The sequence below is a fragment of the Saccostrea echinata genome, unplaced genomic scaffold (assembly GCF_033153115.1).
Source record: "Saccostrea echinata isolate AGI-Se365-2 ecotype Australia unplaced genomic scaffold, CSIRO_AGI_Sech_v1 ptg000009l, whole genome shotgun sequence".
Lineage (NCBI taxonomy): Eukaryota > Metazoa > Mollusca > Bivalvia > Ostreida > Ostreidae > Saccostrea > Saccostrea echinata.
This window is the reverse complement of record NW_026889758.1, coordinates 7,484,026-7,509,684: the sequence shown is the minus strand read 5'-3', so window position 1 is coordinate 7,509,684 and position 25,659 is coordinate 7,484,026. Positions and strand designations below refer to the sequence as shown.

Genomic DNA, 25,659 nt, shown 5'->3' with positions numbered 1-25,659 from the left:
ATAGAAAGGTCTTGTCACGATGAATATACATGTGGAATATGAAAGCCCTAGCACCAACTGTTCAAAAGTTATGGCCAAGGTTAGAGATCAAGAGGTCAAATATGTTGGTACCCTAGGGAAGGTCTTGTCACGAAATATGAAAGCCATAGCCCCAACCGATCAAAAGTTAAGGGCAATGCTAAAGTTTTTGCAGACAAACAGACGGAGGGACAGGATAAAACTATATACCCCCGAATCTTCGATTACAGGGGCATATATATACATAAAAAAACCCATAAATTGACCAAAAAAGGGGGGGGGGCAACTTTCCAAAATAGTCTGACAAGTAAAAAAGAAATTAATTAAGTGTCCAAATCATGGAATTTGTCATTGCTTGGCCTTACAGCAACAAAAAGTGGGAGGGGGACCAGCATTTAAAGGAAAATTTACTATAGCAAAATACTATGCTCAGAAAAAGAGGTGCCCTCCCCCTCCCCATCCCAAGCGTTCTACGGACCTGACCAAACACTCCCAAAATTCGTAGGTTTTATAATTTTCAGATAAAAGTTTTTAAACAGGTTTATATAATGCACGTAGTTTGGTCTGAAAAGCTTTCCCAGTTGTTATAAACTGAGCAGTTAGAGTAATACCAATTTCTTTGTGTGGGTCGTTTTTATTGTCCTATTATGCCTTCATACCTCCATATTATCAATAATTCACAAGAAAGCTACTTACGGTGAGCAACTCTCGAATATTATTTCTATGGATGAGTATATATCTAGAATATTGAATTAAACGAAAATAGTATAACGATACATGACCCTTATTTGGGGGGGGGATTGTTAATCCCTAAAAATGACTATTTTCAGTTCGTCAGTGTTGAGGGAAACGCCTTCCTCCGAACACACAAAACTGTGGAAAAATCACTGTGCAATTGGATTAGGGAATTTAAACTTTACAGCAATATGGCTGGAATAAGGGAGACGCTCTGGACTAGAGACGTCAAAAGAACAGTCACAATAACTGAAAAGAAATCTTGTTCTGCAATCTTTGCGATTTCTGTGCGGGATTGAATAATACGTATTTTTGCTCGCCCTTTTAATTGTCACTTCTCCAAAGTGTTTTATTGTATTGGATTTCGTTTGGTTGAACATTGTGTCAGTGCATTTTATTTACGGACAATTGTAACACCGTGACTGTATACCTAACAGATTTTCAGTATCTGTTCCGTATAATTTCGAATTCCGATAGGTAACATCGATGAATATTATATATGTATAAGACAGTCTAGATGTTGAGCTGGGATTCAACAGTCTGGATGAAAGAGCAGTAATAGTAGGATAAGGTATCAGATCTGAATGACACATGGCGGACGAGGATTCTTACGGGGCCTGGAAGGACAGGTGTGATAGATATTTTACCTCCATATCGGAGTCTGAGAGTGTTGGAAATGGGGAATGTGATAAGAGTAAGCAAAAGAAAAAATGGAAAACGCTTCGTGACGTAACAAGTGATGACTTCACGAATTCTACTTCTAATTTCGAGGTTGTAAAGCACTGGTTTTCTGCTATAGATATCCATGGACTCAGGTTAGCTGGAACAACAGCAAACGTTTTGGAATCCATCATCTGGATCATTGTACCTTGTGTGGCGTTTGGTGGATTTGTGTTTTTCGTTTATCTCAATTTTTCTGTGTATCTACAGCAACTATCCAGCTATCAGATTGAATCCCGGTCCGACAGACCGTCCGTTCCGGTATATGTAACCGTGTGCAATAAAAACAAGCTGCGATTCTCAGTTGTTTCATCTTCTAGTAGTAGGTTTCGCGACCTGATTGCTCTTCCAGCTTCTGCACAAATGTTAATCCCACCTTCAAACAAAAAAGGAGTCGAAGCAATCAAGTTCACTCCATTTTATTCTTTTGCCCAAACTTTGCTGGACAAAGACAAGCTTGATAAATTGGTAGCAGAGGCTGATGCCGATTTCCTGCCCTTTTCATCCATGTCCTCTCCGAATGACTGGGATAACGCATACAAAGCTAGCCTGAAGTACGGATTCTGGGTTCTCCAAAGAGCTGCGAGTCCAAGCAAAGACGAATATCTAAAATACGGTCATCAAACGAATGAGACTTTAGTTCAATGTTTGTATGACAGACGATCTTGCAAGGAGTAAGTAGATGAGAGTTTAAAATGAATTATACTTAACTTGTATGTACATGTATTTTGCTCCTAGATGCAGTTGTCGGAAAATATTTGAATATGAATAATAAGTTCTGCAGGGAAGAAATACCCCTCCTCTTAGTTTTACAAGAAAGAAAAAGTACACCATCATTTAAAGAAGAGTTAATGGATGTTGACAAATATTACCCTTTGCAGTTGGTTATTTGTTAATTTATTTGTTGTTTTATTCAAATAACACTTATCTTCAGGGGAAGGGGGGACTCATGTTTTTATTCTCAGAAGTATAGAAGCATCAAAGAACAAGGTTATAACCATTCCAGAAAAAAATCGGCCATTTTTAGGGGATGGGGGTCAAGGATCATCAGAATATGAGCCCTCTAAATCCTCCACTGTACTCGGTATACTGAAACAGCTTTATGATATCGAGCATAGTTCAACCATTTTACATGACATATAAACAGAAGCTACGACAATTTGATGAAAATCAGACTCCTCTTTTTATTATTCAGTTGCGTCTTAATTATTTTATAAGTGTCTGACAAACAGCTGACAAAGGCATCACCTCACATTACAGGTATTAAAAAAGTATCAACGATGACTTTTAATACTTTCAGTGGACGTCACACGAAGGACAAAAAATCAGTTCCCCTTTTCCCCCTTTTGTTAAAAAAAAGTTCATGAATATTGGATTTGTTTTACATTTTTATAAAAATACATTTTTATCTCTCTCTCTCTCTCCCATATGAAGAAAATTTGTCGAAAGAAGTCGGTGTGAAACATGCTAAAATTTTGAAATCCTCAAGTCCAATAAAAATTATGTCATGCACAACATCAAAAATCAAAATAAAATGTCACCACGTACTTCTTCGTAATCGAAGGATGAAACGTAACAAAAGATTACAAATTGGAGGGTAGTGCGCGTAGAAAACCGCTGTCGAATTATGTAATATTTTTCTTGTTCTCGGAGGTGGCCTTTGTTGGATACCAAAATTGATAAAGCTTACTTACATAGACTTTTATTTGTTTTGGTGAACGTTTTTATCGGCTATAAATATTGATCAATATAATATACCAAAACAGTCTAAGCTGCTGTTGAACTTCTGAGTGATGTAATATCGCTCCATGTACAGACCCAATGCTTTTTCGCTGATTATTTAACATCATTACGTGTTTCTTTCGCAACTTAACTCTGATGTTTTAGTTAGTAACAAATGAACTTTATACAAAGACCCTATTTGCAATCTTAATTAGAATAACAATTAATGCACTATAATCCATATTACTCATAGACGGATTTTCAGTTTTATCAAATTTACACATATATTCAATTCAATTTATTTATTGATTCATCAAACATGTTGGCATACAACCATGTTACAAACAAAATGAAAAAATACAGTGTGTTTTCAGATTACTAAAACATACACTAAAGTACATGTACAAATCAGTGAAGTCAAGTACGTTTACAACTTCAAGTTATACATAATCATTATGCAAATAGTATAAACAGTATAATATGGACAGAGATGAACTAATTGATGCATTAAATATGTATTATTATGCTCTATTTTTAGAAGGCAATTCAAAACATTCATGTAAAAATTCGCATAGCCTTCTAGAATGAACTGCATTGTCAGGATTACAAAGTACTTTACAATGATTTTCCTTCAACATGTTATCATTTAAATTATAGATGTTCAAAGGGTAATACTTTTTTCGCAAATCTTTATATATAGGACAGTCATATATGAAATGTATTTCATTTTCTACAACATTTTTACAATAGTGACAAAAACGAGATTCTTTTGGGATACAAGGCTTTGAATATCTGCCTATTAATTTAAGAATAACCCCCACCTGGATATCAAGGTAAGCGGCTTGTCCACTTGCCCATGAGATAAGATTGTAACCCCCCCCCCCCCCTACGAGTCTCTTTTTGATTCAGTATGGAACATCCCTCCCCTTTCTTCCAGGAAAATGTCCTGAACCCATCCTTGTTACATAAATATCAATGTTAATATTTATAAGATACACTTTTAAAAAAAATCTCTAGTAGATGTACCGGTGTTGTATAATAGGATTTCTCCTATAGCCAGCTTTTCCTCCGGAATCTGTACTTTAGGATTTCCCCCGAGGGGAAATGTCACACTAGAGCCAAATCCCCCTCTTTCTTTCTCAGAGTAGGATTTCCTCTCTTAATTATCAATGCTTAAATCATATCAACAATATTTGGATATAAGTTTATATGAAAATCAACTGATTCTTTTATGGAAATATGAGTGTTTTTGACTCAAGAATTGTCGAATTTAGTATGAAATCTCAAAATATAAATCAAATCAAATATATAAATCAAATTGTTCAAATTATTGATCTTCAACCCAAAATTAGTCACTCAAAAAATCGTAAGCCTCGATGTCTCAACACCCTCTATCGGTGCAGAGGTACGTGTTTGCTCACGAATTTTAAAATTAAATCTGGTCACTTTTAGTTATTTGATAATTTGTTTGCCCTGTAAAGGCCCAGTATTTCATCTATGGACCCATCCACAATGGCGGATCCAACCGCCAGTGATCCATTTTACAAAGAGTGTGTAAGAAAATTCTAAAATTTATGCTATCAAAAGGTTCCACATGTCTTTTTGTAAGTATTTTAATTGGGTAGTTCTTCAAATGGAAAAAAAGCCAAAACAATAAATACAACAATACAAGAAATACTGCCTTTGCAAGCCGAAACATGCACAAGTATGTCCCCATAATCAAAGCGATGTTATATTGGATTTGAAAGCAATACTCTCTAATTTGTTTTACAAAATTTCAAATTGACACATTTTTAAATCCATGAACACTGGAATTTTGGAGAGACACTTATACATCAATATTATGTTCATGTAGTTTGAAATGAAATTGGAGAGAAAAAATCCACTTAATAAAAATTCCTTTTTGTTTCTATGAATACAGTTAAAATTTGTCCAACCAATTATATTGTACCAATTTATTTTAGAAACGAGGTGTGACCAGATGAAAAGAATAAGATTTTAAGCTAAAAAAAAAGGACCTTATGGAGAAAAACTTCGTATATTGCAATATGGAAATGGTCGCCATTTTGTAGAGGGAACACTTGTAACAATATGCCTTCCTCTTTCCCCTCATACATAAGTACAGCCATGGTATTTTTTTTTGGGGGGGGGGGGGGGAGGTTGGCTCTGTGGGAAATCGCACGCTATAACTATTACACAGAGTAGGACCCCCCCCCCCCCCCGAAATATTGAATCTGGTGTGGGATTTCCATAGGGGAAATCCTACTCCAGAGTCATTTTTCCGTGGGGGAAATCCTACTCTAGAGCCTACTTTCCCAGGGGGGATCTTACTCTAGAGCCAGTTTTCCGGGGGGGGGGGTTAGAGGGGAAAGCTTACTCTACAAGACCGGTATGCTTTTTTTCCTGATTCGAAAGAATATGTACATTGTATATGTACATGTATATATATATATATATATATTACTTCTTTCCCAATCATTGAATTTTGCGATAATTTTTTTTCAGTAGATCATGTTTTTGCGATATCAATACCCTTTCCTCATTTTAAATGAAGAACAAAACCCAATCTCTGCATGCTTAATTTGAAGTTTGTCGGAAAAGGTGAGGACCTGTAGTATATGTGACATTGTCTAAATTAATACGAAATATCATTCAATTTAGAGCGTTTGCTCTAGAATCACGGCGTAATGAGTTGATCCTTACGTCGCGGGTTCGAATCCCACTGCGGAACGTGGAGACCGGTCCTTCGGATGAAACCCTATAAATCGAGGTCCCCTGTCGCAATAGAAGCACGAAAAAAGATTCCTCACAGCCCAAAGGCCGTAAGTGCTGGGTACAGGTCTATATTTGCAGCTCTCCACCGGCAAGTGGTGGCGTTTCAATGTGAGTGAAAAAATCTCGAAGGGACGTTTAACAAACAAGCAAACATTCAGAATAATGATGACGTTGTATATAGCTTTGTTGAAACAATACGAACATCATTAAAAAATCCGATTTTCAGAAAGAAGTTTAAACCAAAATTTTTCTAAATCTCAAAAGGAGTACAAATTGTGGATACAGTATATCGAAGAAGACTCACCAAATACATGTAGCTTGTTTTTTAACTTATCCTCTCTTTATATTTTGTTCAGTAACTTAGAATGTTATGACAGACCCTCATTAGGCGATTCATAAACTACAGTTGTAAGTAGTTTACAGTTATCAAGGGAGGATCGATCCAAGACTTTTTCCGGGGGGGGGGGGGTGTTCATACCCACTCAAATAAAAACCCTGAGTCACTCAGGTGACCTATTAAATTGCTACTGCAATATCCGTTTTCGTTTGTCGTCGTGCGTTAACATTTGAACATTGTCAGCTTCTTCTCTGAACCAATTTCAACCAATTTTGGCATAGAACATGATCATCTATATGTGAAGGGGAACAAAAATTGTGAATTCCATGGTCCCTGCCCCTCTTGGGCCTTAAGGGTGGGACCGAAACCATCAAAATGAGTGCAGTATTTAAAAATCTTTTTACTCCTGGACATCAAGCAGTCAAACTGTTGGCATGATTGTAATAAGCATTGAACCCTCTACCAAAATTGTGAAATTCACGGCCCCAGGGTCATGGGTTCTGTAGTAAGGGCGGGGTTCTAATGGTCATATACTACTGTAGTAGAGAAATGTGAAAATGCATAAATTCTTTAAAAAATCTTCTTTTCTCCCCCTGTATATAAAGCAGATAAACTAGATGTATGGTTATGATGATCAAGGGTGCCTATTCCAAAATTGTGAAATGTGTGGCCCCAGGATGAGGGATTCTGCAGGAGGTGGGGCTCAATTGATTACATAGTAAAATTGCATTAATTCTTTGAAAATCTTCTTCTCTGCTCCTAGATATTTAGCAGATAAAACAAGTACATGTATATAGTTATGATGAGCAAGGATGCCTCTTCCAAAATTACGAAACATGTGGTCCTAGGATCAGAGGTTCATATGGGGCGGGGGAGGGGTGGGAGTCTGGTGAATATATAGGTTTAATGCATAATTTTGTTTTAAATCTTCTTCTCCGCCCTTGGGTATTTAACATAAAATCTAATTGCTGGTTATGATGAGCAAGGATGACTATTCAGAAAATTTGACATTCATAACCCCGGGGTCAGGGGTTTTGGTGTTAGGGTGAGGCTTTTTTGAATATATAGCCGTAAAAATGCATTATTTCTTTGAAAATCTTCTCTGCCCATTGTTATTAAGGAAACATACAAAGTGCATGATAATGATTAGCAAGGGTGCCTCTTCCAAAATGTGCTTATATTGGCTCTTTTGTCAGGGGCTCTGGTATTAAGGCAGGGCTATATTGAATCTATAGTGAAAATGATCATTTCTTTAAAAATCCTCCCTGCTCCAGGGTGTCTTGGATGCAAACAGAGTATATAAAGTAGAAATAAGCAAGGGTGTTTTTACCAGATTTTGAAATTCTGTACCCTTTGGTCAATTTATTCATTTCTACTGAAAGAAGTTATTCCCCTTTGCTATTCACCTATGATAGTTAATCACTGTAAATAATGTAACTGAAATGGTCAATTGAATAACAGAATTATACAAGAATTTTAATAATATTTAATACAAAAAGTACTTTCATAGTTTTTAATGGTTAGCCTTCTTCACATATTTGTATAGTTTGTGGATTTTTTTTTAGATCGATCACTGTTCATTATCTTTACCTTTTACTTTAGGTAGACTTTTAAATAATAGATAAATGAAAATAGGACAAAAGTACTATATCTTTATTTACTAAATAATCTTCAAAGACTAAGAGAGGCCAATGTAAGGGGGAATAAAATGTGTTAACTTCTAATGCTCTTGAACTATTGCTTTGTCCACATGGGGAAAGTACAGGCAAATAAATAGATCAACTTTACTTGCATTATTATGCCTTTCAATTGATGTCTCCTCTCTTAATCCGAGTTTTTTTTTTTATTTCTTTCTTTTTTTTAATTTGACAAATAATAAATTTTCAGGGTCACTGAAGAGATTGTTAAGGAGAATTATGGACGATGTTTTACAATACCCTCTTCTAATATAAAACCTCTAGGTATGTGTGGCGGATCACAATTCAACACACTGTATTCAATTAACAGTGCAAGTGTTTCATCACAGTACTTTTTTTCATACAAATTAATGCTCACATTCAATTTAATATTTTTATTAACCATTAAATTACTCATTATAATACTTACAATATCTCATACAATATGTCATATATGCTTTTCATTTTAACAGTAATCTGCAAAAGTTGAGAAAAGCATAATATGCCTAAGCGCAGAAAAATAATGAAAAGAAAACAAGGAGTCCCATAAGAATGACAGTGATTTACACACTCTTAAGCTCATTACATTGACAATGATTGGATTCTTTTTTTTTTCTGTAGGTGAACTTGAACTAAGACTAAACATTGAGTCGGATGAGTATATTGATGTATTGAGTCCAGACCGAGGCGCCATTATATTCCTCCACACACAGAAAAATGACGTCACAGAAGGATCACGATATTCAGTGGCCCCTGGATCACATTACGTCATTGACCTGCAAAATGTGGTAACATATTTTCATTCTAATAATTCAAAACATAACTTTTACGCCCAATTAAGAAACATGAAACTTTTTAAGAGGGCTGGGTGGTTGTGGCCATTTTCAGACTATATTGATCTCCTTTAGAAGAAGAGCTCCATATAAAGATATACAAAAATGATCAAATTTTAAAACTAAAATGTATGAAATTTTTGTTTGCCAAATGATAGTTGACAGCTTAAGATATCATGTCTAAAAAATTAAGTTATATCTGATGGTTAATTTGTTGACCCCCCAGCCTCCTTAACTTTAAGAATTGATGAAAGTATACACGTTTTAACTTTTTTTTATTTTTACGTCATGAATAGATTGTCAGAACAAAACAGGAAGGATGTACAAATATGCGGCAATACAACAAGCAGGTAAAGTATCAGTTAAAAACCCTTCTGTTTGTATCCTATCTCTTACTAGAAATTGATTGACTGATGGTTCCTAGACTCTGTGTATAGTATATCCCAAGGTACCTTGTCTGGGGCTGTTATCGATCATCAAATTAACTTTCGGTCTTTTAATGATCACCGTATATACATGTACCAGTGCGACAAAAACACTGTACTGATACGAAAATTTTTAGCTTGGCAAAATATTTAAGTACATGCGTGTAGCATGTAAATTCATTTTGTCTAATAATAAAATTAATGATAAAAATTTAATTTTCAATGGAAAGAGGGTGGGGTTAAAGTCTCTCTCTCTTGTATTTTGTTTTCAAAATATAAATCCTTGATTCTGATTTTTTCTTCTTTCAGAAATGCATTTCTGGCTGTATCGACAATTTGTCCCAAATCTACTGTGAATGTCGACAGTCTTTTGAAATGAACAGCACACAGAAATGCCGTCTTAACGTGCAGTTTGAATGCAAGTGCTATAGAATATTGTTAATACATGTATTTGAACATTTTAATAAAGTAAAACAATTTTTACTACTGCTAAAAATAGTGTACTTGTACATACGTGCTGTCTATTATTATATTTTTTTTGTTTACAGTCCTGTGTTATTCGGTTCTCTCATATCTGGCCTCAGATGGAAAGTTGCCATGCTCATGTCCCAGTCCATGCAGGTACATGTATATTATAGAAAACTAGAGATGCTGTGTCAGGAAGCTTAGCTCACAAAATGATACCCTCTCCCATATGAGTATAATGGCAAAGTCCATGTTTTGCTGTGGTAAATAGTCCATGTTTTGTTATGGTAAATAATCCATGTTTTGCTATGGTAAATCCCAAATATATGTCCAATCAGAACTGAAAATAGGAGGTGTACAATGACACTAGGGATGTAACAAAGATTCTGTGAATGTCTCATTAAATCATTCATTAGTATAGAAAGAGTTCCGGATAAGAGATGGGTACCCCAAGTATTATAAAAAGAATGGTAGTGTCCAGGTTTTGCTACGAGAAACACAGGTACTTGTTTCGTATACGGGGCACCCCTTACTTATTTTTACCACAAGGTACCTAACTCAATTTCAGGCATACCGCTTAAAGGTCGTATTTTGTTAATATATCAATCATTAACCTACTTTAAAATGACATCGTTCGCTTTGAAAGATTTTTTTTCTTGTCAATTAAATCGTTTCAGACGTCTCTGGTCGTAAAAATGAGTTGGGGGTGCCCCGTATACGAAAGAAGTGCCTGTGGTAACACCCTCTCCCCTCATATCATACAAAGAGTGGCAGCGTGCATGTTTTGCTAAAGAAAACAGCAAATACCTGTCCAGTTGAAAATTAAAACACTAGTAGGTGCACAATGGCACTATGCAAAAAAGATTCGATGAATGTCTCATCAAATTTTATTAGTAATATAGGGGTTGTGGATAAGAGATAGGTACTCCCAATGTTATAGAAAGAATGGCAGTCTCCATATTTTGCTACAGGTTGAAAATTTAAATAGGTGTACAATGGCACTATGTACTAAAGATTCTGTGAAAGTCTGATTAAATTTTATTCAGTGATATAGGAGAAGTTGCAAATGAGAGATGGGTATAGGCTCCTTGAAGTGTCATGGATGTACAGAAGAATGGACAACCCAATCACTACGGGTGGTATAATAAACATCACAGAGAATAAAATAGATGGAAAACTGGTGAATAGCTATTGCTGCCAGTTACTAAAAGAACACATCCATTTAAATCTTAACTAAAGTCTTTAATATTTCAGCACTACGCTTGTAGAATCTCGAGATATGTCCCTGCCCTGGCCATCTGAGGGGAATCTAAAGCATGAACAAAACTACTTACAAACTCAGGGATTAGTCAGGACTGCCAGTCAAATAAGGTCAAACTATCATTTTTTCCTCATACCTCATACTGCCTTGTTAAGTCTAGTCTTGAGGTATGTCACTCGTCAGCCTTTTAGAAAAGTTCAGTCAGAACCTCTTACTTAAAAACTATTTATATCAATTCAATCTTTATAACATATTTCAATTAAACAATCTAAAATGTTCAACATTCAATTTAAAAACTGCTCAAAAATTCATAAAGAAGCAAGATTTGTAAGGGACTATTTCTTGTGGTGGAAGGATATTAAGCAGAAATTCTGCAAATCTACACATTTATTAAATCTAATATCTTGGAACTTTAGCCTCACATACTTTTACTCAGGGAATATTTTCCGTTATGATATGCCTGGAATATAAAATAGAGGTCTCAATTTATATTTTTATAACAAAATTTACACCTTCTGTCAACAAACTTTGCCAAAAAATGAAGATATATTAAAGAAGCCGAGATAAACTTTACACAGTTTTTTGCCAGAAATCCATATTTTGACCAATATTTCAAAATTTACATCACTGGCCCCAACTTTTTCTTTCATTATTTTAAACTACTTGATACTTTTGACCGATCAGCACTTAAGTCGTAAAAAGTTTGATACAAGAAAATATTCTATTGCCTATTTAGATTTTTAATACCCCAAATATGAGACTTTTTTAGTGCAAAAAGGTCACACAATAATTTACGCGCATTAATTTGCATGATTTGTTCAATGATAAATCTTATTCAAACTATTTTACGTAAAATAAGATTATGTTTATTGCCATGGTTACATCTGATAAAATATGATAATGGTTAAAGTGATTAACCAACGAGTTACAATTTAAGTGCAAAAAGGTCAACTTAATTGTACCGTAGCTCAGTTAGATGCACACTGACCCCCCATTTTCTCAGCGATTTTGAGTCATACTATATGAGTACTTATCCAAAATATACTTCTCAAAAAATCCTTGATATAACAAATTTCACGAGTGACATACCTTAAAACTGACAATTTGTATGTTTTTCATGTGCTACATCTAAAATCTTGCAGATCTTCTATGGTGAAGGTATCAATTGACATGCGGAATGCAAGAGAAACAAGAATAACAGAGAGCTACTCATCTTCTGTGAGTTTTCAAATTAAACTTAATGTTAGTCACACATCTTTAAATCTACTAAATATTGAAGCCAAAAGAAATCACAACTTGTTCTAAAATGTAACCATGTTTTGTTGAACTTCCAGTTGCTTCAGCTGCTTGCAAACATTGGAGGCGTGTCCTCTTTATTGATAGGAGTCTCAATCGTCTCCATTCTTGAGGTCACATGGCTTTTCTTCCGAGCCTGTATCATAGGATGTGTGGACTACTGTAAGAGGTATACCCAACTTATCAAACATATTGCTAAAGGTAAAAAAAACTCTTTTGAGGATCATATAGTCCATATTCCCCACAATTTAAAGGCCCTGTTTCTGACCAACAATGTAGGATAATTTTGCCAGTTAATAACTATGGGTTTATTTATAGAAAACAGAGCCAGGAGGAGAACATTGAGAAGCTGTCCGATTCCGACATCACTTCTGTCACATGGGCAGCTTATAAAGATCGTCTGAGATACGAAGCTCAGATCAAGGATGAGACTATTGGCTGTAAAGGTCTCTGGTCCCAGGAACCAATCAGAAGGAATAGTGGCAGACGACAGGCTCTACAGCCAATCCCAGAAGAGACAAAATCTCCAAAAATGCACAATATAAAAATTTCAACACCAAATCAAGGCTTGTATACAAAGTACACTCCATATAACAGATACCCAAGTCAACCAAGCTTCTTCAACAGCGTCAAAAAGGGAGATCAAGTTACAGGAAACGAATTTCCTTTGTTCCATTCGCTGGATCAGAACAATGGGCCTAGTTCCATGTCTGAAAACAAGGAGAATCTTGGAGCATCTTACCTTTCACACAAGGACTTAAATGTCAGGAATAACCCAGAGAGAGGGAGAACCATGAAGCCAGCTGATGCTATTCAAATGTACGGACCATCAGCAAGGAAGTATTTCATTAGTGAACCATTCAAGGTGTAGAATGTATTGGTAATGCATTATAAATTTATGGCATGGATGATAGTGATTTTCATAAAAATTTGGTTTTAGATTTATGAATTTTTCTTTTGGTACAAATAAATACTGAATGTGTCTAAAATGTAAAGAATATTTTGAGATAAAACTTATACACAAGTATATTTTGAATATAGCAATAATCTGCCAGCGATAAGCTTAAGATGTTGTACAAAATATACTGAAATAAAGACTATAAAGTTGTCTACTTCTGTGTGATTATCTTGTACAGTTTACCTCTACTCAAATCCACACTGCATGTAGAAGAATCCTAGGAAGTTTTTATGAGCATCAGTGGTCTGTCTCTATCTGAGATCTGATCATGCCCAGCACATCTTCTCTGCTCTTACCAGTGATTGCCAGGGTTTTCAAGTGAGACTTTGAGCCCTTTATAGACAAATAATGACAAAATTTTATACTTGGAACATGTGAGCCTTAAATTAACATATAGTTTATTTAATGAAAGTAAAACCCTAAAAATAAATTCATTTTCACTGAGGACAAACAAAAAATTATTCTATGATTCAGATACCATTGATTGTTAAAATTTGTGCAAATTGCTGTAAATAAATTCAAGCATTTCGTCATTTCAAGTTACATGAAATACAAATTCTAAATACTACTGCACTTCCTACCCTCTCCAGCACCACATCAGATTTCCTGACTTCCAGTGTCTTGGCCATGAACTTAACCAATTCCATGTTGGCCTTACCATCTACAGGTGGTGCTGCTACTTGTACACCAATACCTGCCTCAGAGATATCTTTGAGAAAAACAATGTTAAAATAGTCATCATACATTTACTGTATACAGTAAAAAATTTTCACTCCGTTTTAGTTTCATCTCTTTTGCCCTTGTTGTAAGTGGGCCAATTTCAAATGGGACAAATTCAAAGTAAATGGCATTATCTCTATAATACAGCTATACCTGGGTGAATTTAAAACTGGGCAAAATTGTCTCCAAGTTGAACAAGATGAATGGGTGAAAGTGACAAAGGACTCTGTATAATACAAACTTTTTTACTAATAATAGTTTTTCAGTTGTATATACAGTGGAACTTCAGTATCTCGAACACTGATATTTCGAATACCATGGATATTTCGAAGTGATTTGGAAGTCCCAACCCCTTATTCTTTAAGTATTTTACCCTGGATATCTCAAATCCTCGGATATCTCGAACTTTTCTCTCAGTCCCATTAAGTTCGAGATAACGAGGTTTGACTGTATATAGGCAATTTTTCAGTGGATATAGATAAACTTAGTTTTCCTATTATGAACATATTCATTAAGATGATTAAGTATCCATGACTGTGTTTACATTCATTGTGTCACTTAGACTTACCAGTAATTGCATTCTGTTTGGCTCCTGGCTTGGCTAGAATTATGACCATGACTTTACCATCAGTGCTCTGGTGAACTGGGCCCATCATTTAGTTCTTTTCACTTCCAGGATTATCATCTTTTGATCCAAATGTCTTCACATTTCATAACAAATTATCAAAATGAATATTTCTATAAATTTATTAATAATTAAAAAAGTGTCAAAGATTCAATTTTAAATATACTTTCAGATGTAGTATTTACATAATGCACGTGCTGTCAGGGCTATTGGTAGAATCATATTTCAAGGCAAGGGAATATTGAAGTTGCTTATGTTAGAAAAAGTTCAAATCCAATTGTCAAAGCCCTTGAATGCCTCAGTGGTAGTTTTGGCCCTCTACTTGTCTGAAAAAACTCCTAGTTTTGGCCCTCTACTTGTTTAAAAAAAAAAATCCTAGTTTTGATCCTCTACTTGTCTAAAAAAAAAAAAAAAAAAGCTCCCTTTTCACCATTAAATCATTTCAATTTCAAATGATAATGTTTTTATAACTTGTATTACAATTTTTGATTGTTATTACAAATGTTACACCTAAATTTTCATCTAGTGTTGACTGCATCAAGTTTTAATATGGTTATTTTTCAAGTGAGTGTTTACATGGTTTGTTATAATCTCTGGAATTAGCTATAGGGGGCCTATTGCTTTATTCAGGTATTGAAAATAGGCATATTAATGAAAAAAATAAACATTTCAATAGATTAATCTAGCTATACTGAATAGCCAAGTTTATGAAAGCTACAAGTTATATTGCTTAATCAACAGATCAATTGATGGATAGTTAGTAGGTAAATTTTATTTAAAGCCGCCTGTCGGCATTTTGAACATAGCATAACCATGATAACAACATGAGCTCCGTAGAGCTCTTAAACCGACTAACCGGATAGTGCTGGATCTGTTTTACTGTTCGTATTCAGACCACAAGCACATGATTTTTTATCAGTAAGTAGCAAATAAAACCCCAGAACGAAAAATCTTCAAAAAAGAGTGATTTTTTTGTTCTAGCTTTAGCAGGTCCAGTACAATCAGTACATTTAGCTACATAGCTAAAATTACCTACTGTAGCTTTATTTACCTACCTCAGGTACCTTTATTTAGCTATTTCAAAACAACTTTTCACAATTTTGCTTTTTATTTTAAAAAGACAAAAAATCGCAAGTAAATGTCTACTAATATTTATTCTAGGTATTATTTAAAAAGCGATCCTTGCTGCGTTTGAACACTTTAAAGGAAAAGATGTATTTCCATTGTTTGAGTAACTGTACACCACCTTGTGTGCAATGGGGCATGAATAAGTATGATTACATCAGATTGTGCTCATGTTAACCAAAACTGGTTTTCTTTGTGTAACAGGGATTTGTGTAAATAAACAAGCATGCCTCTGTCAGGTTCAGGTCTATTTTATTGACACAGTGAGCAGTATATATTAACATAGCCCTGAAATATAATAAAACAACAATATTATATCACATCAAATCAATCCTATTAATGCATCATTTATACATACATCTAGCTCTCATAGATAACATATTGATAATGATATATTATAGACAAGATGTATCTTTATATGTACATTGACTCTCAATTAAGGGAGATAACTCTTACAACTGATACATAGACTTTACATATTTTCTCCCATATAAAGGCATAAAAAATATTACTAATTAAAACAAATAGTTCCTCACCATTCTGTGGGAAAAGGCTTTAATTACCACATGTATGTATGATGTCATAAACATGTATATGGATTCTGTAATTTAATACAGTATACATTAAAATATATATTCCATTAAAATAAAAAAAATCATCTGTTCACTTTGAACAAAGTAACCAAATATCTTGGTCATAAAATATATAGTGTAATTTGAACATAACAATTTACACTTTCAATATATAACATTACTGATCTTCAAAATCAATAATTCCAATCATAAAAATAAATATCTTTCTCTCATGGTCATTCATTCTATTAATATAAAGTGTAGAAGGGATTTATTATAATTGCATATTTACAGACTGCACAAGTTAATTAACTATTAGCAATAAAGAAAAGTTAGTACTTACCAAAAGTGGAAAAAAAGTCAGTCTCCAAGTCAAGGTCATGAGAGAGTCCATAAAATGAAGTCTTGGTAATCTCTCAACAAGACAAAGAATGAATATTTTGGCGGTAAAACCAATGACCAAAAGAATAAAACCAATGAGATCCAACTTTATAAACAAACTACCAATGAAAACCAATAAAACACCAAAACCTCTGACCTGCCCTAAGGTAACTAATTATCTATATACAGGTGTACAAGTTTACAGGTAGGGCTAGGGAAATAAAGGGGTGGATCCAACATTTTATCTATTATGGTAGTTTAATTTATTTACATTTAATTTAAAACATTTATTTATTAAATATATTCCACACTACTACAACCTCCCCCTGGTTGCAGAATGACGTCCACGTCATTCAACGGTGAAGTTTACGGCATAAAATAACAGATATGTACAAATATTAAAAACACATTACTGAGATGATGACACAATATTTAAAAGAGTCATCTGGCACAAATTAGAGTCCACACTCTGTAATAATCCATCCTTCATCATCTCTTTTACAAAGTTGGCTCTACGTAGCCAGTCTGGTTCTGGTTGACCTTGTGTCATCATAACATAGTCCTTGGTCCATTCTGGAACCTTTCTCTGTCTTGCCGACTTCCGCGGAGCGGGAACTGGGTTATCGTGATTTGGTTCATCTTCATCTATGGAAGGCTGATTATCGTCTGCTTCTTCAACAACTTCATCTTCTACTACTTCATCTTCTTCTTCAACCTCACCCTCAGTCTGATTCGCAGGCTCCTGCTGCTGAAGAGCGTCCTCTTCTGAACCAGGTGCTGAAGCTTCTCCGGTCGAAGAAAGGTCGTCACCTTCTTGACAGGAGGTCTTTGTTAGTAAATTCTCGGACAATATAGGGTTACCTATAAATGAGAATTCACTGTCAGTATCTGAAATATAAAGAGAATCATTTGTGTTAATAATTACAGTTTCTTCTCTTTTCTCTGCCTTCCTTCTTTGTCTAGGTTTGGGTACTGGAGGTAAAGAGGATGTAAACTTGGATCCTATTGGTTGCGGTGTAAAACTCTACATCGTCCTTCGCCATCCTCTCGCCTCACCTTGAAAACAGGAATGTCCTTGTTCGGTTGGGATAGAATCTCATATGGTACATCTTCCCATTTGTCCGATATTTTGTGCTTGCCATCATAAGCCACAATTTTGACGAGCACTCTGTCTCCAACATTCAATGTGGCTGCTCTGGCTCTTATGTCGTAGTTGGATTTTTGTCTTAGCTGAGAAGATTTTATAGCTGTCTGCGCTTGCTTATATGCTTCTTGCAATCTTTTTCTCATCTCAGCAATATATTTGCTAGTACATTTGTCTTCATCATAGGATTTTGACAGTCCAAAAATTACATCAACAGGCAACTTCGGTTCTCTCCCGAACATCAAGAAAAATGGTGTAAATCCTGTTGTGTCATTTACGGTAGAGTTGTATGCATGTACCAGGCTATTGATGTGTCGCTTCCAATCAGCTTTCTGGTAGTTCTCTAGTGTTCCTAACATGGACAACAATGTTCTGTTAAATCTCTCGGTTATTCCGTTTCCCATTGGATGGTATGGAGTGGTCCTGGATTTGGAAATACCTAAAAGTAAACATAATTCTTTAATAATATTGCTACAAAAATTTGTACCTTGATCAGAGTGAAGTTTCTCAGGAATTCCATAATGAATGATGAAATTGTTGAAGATGGCCTCTGCTGTTGTCCTAGCTGTCTGGTTTCTTGTTGGAACTGCAATAGAAAATTTAGTAAAATGATCTGTAATAACTAAAATGTTCTGGATTCCTCCTTTTGATGGTTCCAAAGTAAGATAGTCCATGCATACTAACTCTAACGGCTGAGATGTAGTGATGTTTACTAGCTCTGTCTTCTCAGCTGGCCTCTTACTCTTGATGCATCTCTCACAATTCTCAATCCAAGTTATTACATCCTTTTGCATTCCTGGCCAATAAAACCTTTGTCGTACCAATGATAAAGTCTTATCACGGCCTAGGTGTCCCATCTTATTGTGGAGATACTTCAATACTGTTGGAATAGATGAGGCTGGAATGATGTGCTGTTCTAATGTGTTTCCGTCATTTCTAACTTCTCGTATCAATATTCCATCCTTTATCTTTAGTTTTGAAAAATTCCGATGAAAAATAAGGTCACTTTCAGTCTGGAGCGAGTTCTTACTAGGTTTTACTCCTGTGAGGACTTGCTGTTTCCAATAAGAAATAGTACTGTCATCATCTTGTAATGAAACAATATCAAAATGCTCTCCAGGTTCACTGACAGGTTGCATAAACTGGCATATCTCTTCATCTACACATAATGTCTCTGCATAAGGTTGACCTATCTGGCATATGGCTTTGATGGACTCTGAAGAAATAGTTTCAGTTTCCTTGAGTCTAGATAAGCTGTCAGCATCTATGTTGGTTTTTCCAGGTTTGTAAAGAATTTTAAAGTTGTAACTAGCCAAAGAAGAAATCCATCTGTGTCCTGTAGCATCCAGTTTAGCACTGCTTAAAACATAAGTAAGGGGATTGTTATCGGTGTAAACGGTGAAGTCTTTTCCTTGAAGATAGTCTGCAAATTTCTCAGTGACTGCCCATTTCAGCGCCAGAAACTCAAGTTTGTGTGTAGGATAATTCTTCTCTGAGCGGCTTAATCCGCGACTGGCATAGGCGATGACTCTATCTGACCCACTTTGAGTTTGGTATAAAACTGCGCCTAATCCTGTTTGGCATGCATCTGTATGCAGTTTGAATGGTTGGCTGAAGTCTGGATAGGCTAAGATGGGTGGTGATGTCAGTTTCTCTTTGAGGATGTCAAATGCCGTTTGTTGTTCCTGATTCCATTTCCACTTGGGATCTGCCTTTTGCTTACTGTTGCTTCTGGGTTTCTTACCAACAGCCATTACATCAATGAGTGGTCTAGCAACCTTAGCGAAGTCTTTGGTGAATTTCCTATAGTATCCAGCAAAACCTAAAAATTGTCTAACCTGTTCAGAATTAGTAGGTACTGGCCAGTTTTTGACTTTGGAAATTTTATCTGGGTCTGGCTCAACCCCATCCTTTGAGACAATATGTCCTACATACTTGACTCTGCTCATGAAAAAAGAACATTTTTTAGGAGAAAGTTTAAGACCATAATTTCGAATACGTTGGAAAACCTGTTGGAGTCGGTCAAGGTGTTGTCTGAAAGAAGAAGAAAAAATAATTAAATCATCTAAATAAATAAAACAAATTTTGAGATGTAAGTCGCCTAAACATTCTTCTTGTAGACGTTGATACGTGGCTGGGGCGTTTGCTAAACCGAAACTCATCTTGTTGAATTCATAGAATCCCAGAGGTCCTACAGTAAATGCGGTTCTCTCTTTATGATGTTCCTCAATCTCGATCTGATGGTAGCCGGACTTCATATCAAGGACGCTGAAGTAGGTATTACCAGAGAGAGAATCCAAAATTTCCTCAATCCTTGGTAATGCATAATTGTCCTTTTTGGTCCGAGAGTTGAGTTGTCTATAATCAATGCAAAGGCGTAGTGAACCATCGCTTTTACGAACTAAGACCACATTTGATGAGAAAGGAGAATGAGATGGTCTAATTATCCCAGCAGCCAAGAGATCCTTGATATGGGACCGCACTTCCTCTATCATGGCTGGTGGTATTCTCCGGTATTTCTGTTTAAATGGCGTCTCATCAGATAATTCAATCCAGTGCTTTACTTTATCCGTTGTTCCTATGTCTAAATCGCCAGTTGAAAAGATGTCTTGATAGGATTCTATTAATTCTCTGCAAGCCTGTCTTTCTTCTTCAGTGATGTCATCTGGTAAATGAATCTTGTTCAATATTCTCTCCAACTCAGGTGATGCAGTTGGTTCACTCTCAGAGAATTTACCAGGATCCTCTATGACCACAGGCTGAATCTCACAGACAACTGCTTTTGGTGAAATGGAAATGGTCCTAGTAGTAATATTGTTGATTGTCACGGGCAATATCTGGCATTCATCATATAGATATGGATGTAGTGTTGCCTCTATATCAACATCATCTGGTATGGAAGACTTAGACGACTGGTGCATCATCACAGTAACTTTTTGGTATGGAATCTTCTTATCCACATATCCAGTGATAGTGATGTTACTGTTAGGGGGAATTATAACTCTTGTTGTCTCGGCACTTTTCACCAGTCCTAAGGCATATCCATTCTTCTGTAGGTCTCTTTCCCTGAGTATGATGCAACGGAAGGCTAAATACCATGGGGTCTGAATAGCTACTTCCTGTAGAAATCTAGAACCATGTTCCTCTCTGGTCACATCAATAAGGTTCTGTAAAATGTTTGTCCCTATTAATACAGGTACATGAGAGTTGTATGTACTATTAGGCACAACAAGGAACAAGCAATCATGTAGTTTGTCTAGTCCAGGGATGCCGAATGGTGTCAGATTAACACTGACATATCCAATGTAGGGCATAAGTTGTCCATCTGCACATTCTATTCTTATGGCCTCTTCTATAGAATGTAGCTCAACATCTCTGCTAAGATTCTCATAATAAAAGGATTCGCTAATCGTTGAGACCGTAGCTCCTGTGTCTATAAGTGCTGTACACGATATATCATTGATGGACACTCTGATCTCATTCGATGATCCAATTATTGGAACTTTGGGACTCCTTGTTCTCTTGCCAACCCCTTGTCCCCAGACGCTGGCTTCTTGGAGTTTAAATACGCTCTTCTATGATCCATTCGTACACGGCATCCAATGGCTATATGACCCTTCTGCCCACATTTATAACAAGTAGGGACTTCATACTCATTCCTATACCTAGGTGTGTCTGAAACAACATCTGACTGTGGCATCCTAACTGCCTGAGTGGAATTTCCTCTATAGTTTCCCTGCCTTCTTCCTCGCTGGAAGGATTGTCTTGTTGGTCGGTATTGCTGAGGCATCTGTGGGTTATAACTATAGCTATATTGCTGCTTCATTCCCCTAACCTCACTAGTCAGTTGTTGGATCTGGGCTTCAAGAGTTTCAAAGCTCTTTGTTGATGAATCTGCAGGAACTGCAGACTTTGCAGTAGCCAGCTTTTTCTTTTCAGTTGGAGGCTGATGCTCCAATTCCACCTTCCTGACCGCTGATCTCAATTTGTCAAATGTAAGGCATTTGTCATATAAATGACCACAAATGTCCTTCAATGTTGGGCGTAGTCCTTTAAAGAACATAGTGCGCAGCATTTCTTGTGATTCTATATAACCTACTAGGCCTTTCTGTTGTGCTTTACTGATGATATCTTCCAGACGACAACTCCATGTGGCACATTCTTCATCCTCTTTCTGATGAGCACTATAAAACTCTGCCAGTATATCTTCTCTTTCAGACACTGTTCCATATATGCTGTCAAGTTTATTCATAATGGCAGCGATGGAAGCTCCTGGGCCAAGATGCATAATAACTCGACTTGCCTCTCCCCTCAGAGAACGTCTAATAGCATGATGTATGACTTCTGGCTTGTACGATTCTCTAAGTAAGCACTCAACCTCGTATTTCCATACATCGTAGGTTGTGTCTGTCTTGGTGTTTCCAGAGAAGAATGAGATTTTTGGATAATGGATGTTAACCACTGATTTTGATTCTGCTGTGGTACCACTAGCATACTGGGGCTCCATTTTCACTTCAGATAACTTGCTCATGGATTCCATCCACTGTAAAAAGTCTTGTGGAGTGTCGGCTTTCGGCTTTATTTTCATTGTTGATAAAGCATCTACAATATTCTGAACTTCTGTCTGTGTGAAGGATATTTCCTCTTTCTGTGTTAAGTCTGTTTCCTTGGTGTTCGACATGATGACGAGTGTGATAGAAAACAATAAACAATAAACTAAGTTCATAAATTACATTCAAAATATTTGAAAAATGGAAAATTTCAGTTATTCACTCCAGATGTAACTTTAAATAATTTTCAATATGTAAGGGAGGGTTGTTCTAATTGAACAAATGAAATGCTAGACTAATATTGAAGAATAACTTTTTAATACAGGAGGGTAGTTCACATGTGGAACTAAAATAAATGTGGTATCGTATTTATAAACCTGAAAAACAAAAATAAATTTCTACTTCCGGTTAACTTAATATACTTCCGGTCAAATGATTGAACTATGCAAGTCACATAAGATTATAAATAAAGGAAAGATTGATCAACAATACAGTCTAAAATTTACAAGTGCAAGTATGGTCAAATTTCACTGAAATCAAGAAATATGCGTTTAAATAATACCTAAAGAGTAAATGAATGCAATGCAATAAACCCAATTCTTACCTGAAAGTCACATATTAATTAAAATAAATAACAAACACTTAGAAAATAAACGAAATTTTTAAGTCAAACCAAAAACGTGTTTACACAGGAAGCTGCAAACTGAAAACAAATTTCGCGCAGGTCGAGCTCGATCGAAAATGCGTAAATAAAGAAACCGATCTCGATATGAATACAAGCGTAAAGGCGGTAATTTCAAAACACAAATTTATAAATACAAGACAGTGGGAAATTTGGGGTTTTAAAAGAGCTGTTTTAACTATATCTAGTGAGTTAGACTACTATACACTACAAACACCACGTGAATGAACCAACAGCACAAAACACCACTGACAATAAATGAAACTTAAACTTCCACTCAACTTATTGACACCTGCTATAAAATACTACATAAAGACTAAAACAACTATGTCTTGTCTGTAAACAGTCAAATGTCAGAAGATATAGCAGTTAAATATTGTAGTTATTAATACCTGGTAGGTTCAAGGGTATAGGGCTATAATGTGCACTGTTAATTATACCACTTACCCATCCTGGCACTCCTGCTTTCAGTCCAGTAATTAATTCAAATAAAAATTAATGTGCACAGTATATACAAATATAACCCAAGCTAAATAAGATGACAGACGGACAGACAGGTCATGATCAATAAACACGTGTATCTATCTATATATATATATGCTAGCTAGCTACCTCAAAAATAAATAAACATGCATGTATCAAACTAAGAAAATCTTATCTAAAGAAAATCTTATCTACTGCTGTCTTTGGTTCTGGTGCACCAATCAGGCCGATGAAGCATGCATGCTGATGCAAATCATTACACTGTCACTATCAGTTGATATCACAAACACACTAGTGTAAATGTTCTGATCAGTCAAGCACGAATCAGTAGAATCGCATACACTGTTCAGTGTTCACTCTGAAGTGTCGTGCACGAATCGCTGTTTATTCAAGGTACCAGTCGTAATTTACGTCTCCTTGGAATACCATGGTGTACACGATTTCCAGTCCTCTCCGTTCACTGCTGTACATCACTGTGTCCCAACGTGGGCGCCAATTTGTAACAGGGATTTGTGTAAATAAACAAGCACGCCTCTGTCAGGTTCAGGTCTATTTTATTGACACAGTGAGCAGTATATATTAACATAGCCCTGAAATATAATAAAACAACAATATTATATCACATCAAATCAATCCTATTAATGCATCATTTATACATACATCTAGCTCTCATAGATAACATATTGATAATGATATATTATAGACAAGATGTATCTTTATATGTACATTGACTCTCAATTAAGGGAGATAACTCTTACAACTGATACATAGACTTTACATATTTTCTCCCATATAAAGGCATAAAAAATATTACTAATTAAAACAAATAGTTCCTCACCATTCTGTGGGAAAAGGCTTTAATTACCACATGTATGTATGATGTCATAAACATGTATATGGATTCTGTAATTTAATACAGTATACATTAAAATATATATTCCATTAAAATAAAAAAAATCATCTGTTCACTTTGAACAAAGTAACCAAATATCTTGGTCATAAAATATATAGTGTAATTTGAACATAACAATTTACACTTTCAATATATAACATTACTGATCTTCAAAATCAATAATTCCAATCATAAAAATAAATATCTTTCTCTCATGGTCATTCATTCTATTAATATAAAGTGTAGAAGGGATTTATTATAATTGCATATTTACAGACTGCACAAGTTAATTAACTATTAGCAATAAAGAAAAGTTAGTACTTACCAAAAGTGGAAAAAAAGTCAGTCTCCAAGTCAAGGTCATGAGAGAGTCCATAAAATGAAGTCTTGGTAATCTCTCAACAAGACAAAGAATGAATATTTTGGCGGTAAAACCAATGACCAAAAGAATAAAACCAATGAGATCCAACTTTATAAACAAACTACCAATGAAAACCAATAAAACACCAAAACCTCTGACCTGCCCTAAGGTAACTAATTATCTATATACAGGTGTACAAGTTTACAGGTAGGGCTAGGGAAATAAAGGGGTGGATCCAACATTTTATCTATTATGGTAGTTTAATTTATTTACATTTAATTTAAAACATTTATTTATTAAATATATTCCACACTACTACATTTGTTATTTCATTCAAGAAGTAACTGTTTGGTAACAAATTAACTATTTTATACAGCCCTAAAACTCTTAGAACTTTGATTGCAATTGCGCAGAAAAAGACACACCTCCAAGAGTGTTTTTCTCCTGAATTGTTTTCAGACGATTTCAAAGTTGAAAATTATCACCGATTCAAGTTCAAAATGCAATTTTCTGCACTTTGTGGAGAAAATGTTACTTTAAGAAATAAGTTTGATTTAGTAGCTAAATAAAGCTACTTCAGGTAGGTAAATAAAGCTATGTAGGTAATTTAAGCAAGCTAAATCTAGTGATTGTATCAGACCTGTTTAGCTAAGGGCCTTATTTGCAAATTTTGGTGTCTGCTCACCTTCGCCTTTTTCGGCATCGGGTTGGAAAATGAAGCGTGGATCGATTTAATTCGAACAAATGAAATCGGGAGCGTTGAAACAATAGTGAAATCTGTATTTGTTTTTCTGAAATGTATGTAATTGAGACAATATCTGATGCAAAACGATGAAAACCACATCTCTCAATTCAACTTTCCTTTTCATTACAAGCGCATACGTAACCTAGATCAAAATTAGG

The 25,659-nt window shown here is 35.4% G+C and overlaps 2 protein-coding genes and 1 long non-coding RNA gene across 3 annotated transcripts; 1 reads left to right on the top strand and 2 right to left on the bottom strand.

Annotated features, from left to right (window-relative positions):
* The first annotated feature begins 1,285 nt into the window (after positions 1-1,285).
* Positions 1,286-13,157, top strand: LOC133181699 (uncharacterized). The gene is made up of 10 exons (XM_061316258.1): positions 1,286-2,147; positions 8,195-8,268; positions 8,605-8,771; positions 9,113-9,166; positions 9,551-9,659; positions 9,790-9,862; positions 10,961-11,077; positions 12,110-12,185; positions 12,302-12,432; positions 12,582-13,157. Exons 1-10 carry the CDS (start codon positions 1,345-1,347, stop codon positions 13,132-13,134), a joined length of 2,157 nt encoding a protein of 718 aa, XP_061172242.1. The 5' UTR covers positions 1,286-1,344; the 3' UTR covers positions 13,135-13,157.
* LOC133181698 (UPF0235 protein C15orf40 homolog) lies at positions 8,405-25,595 on the bottom strand. Its single transcript, XM_061316257.1, has 5 exons — positions 25,442-25,595; positions 14,510-14,642; positions 13,803-13,930; positions 13,405-13,554; positions 8,405-8,759 (listed from the first exon to the last, which is right to left on the bottom strand). Exons 2-4 carry the CDS (start codon positions 14,595-14,597, stop codon positions 13,459-13,461), a joined length of 312 nt encoding a protein of 103 aa, XP_061172241.1. The 5' UTR covers positions 14,598-14,642; positions 25,442-25,595; the 3' UTR covers positions 8,405-8,759; positions 13,405-13,458.
* On the bottom strand, positions 24,030-25,053 carry LOC133183244 (uncharacterized). Its single transcript, XR_009720609.1, has 3 exons — positions 24,721-25,053; positions 24,342-24,406; positions 24,030-24,093 (listed from the first exon to the last, which is right to left on the bottom strand). It is a non-coding gene; the product is annotated as an uncharacterized LOC133183244 (long non-coding RNA).
* Positions 25,596-25,659: the final 64 nt, after the last annotated feature.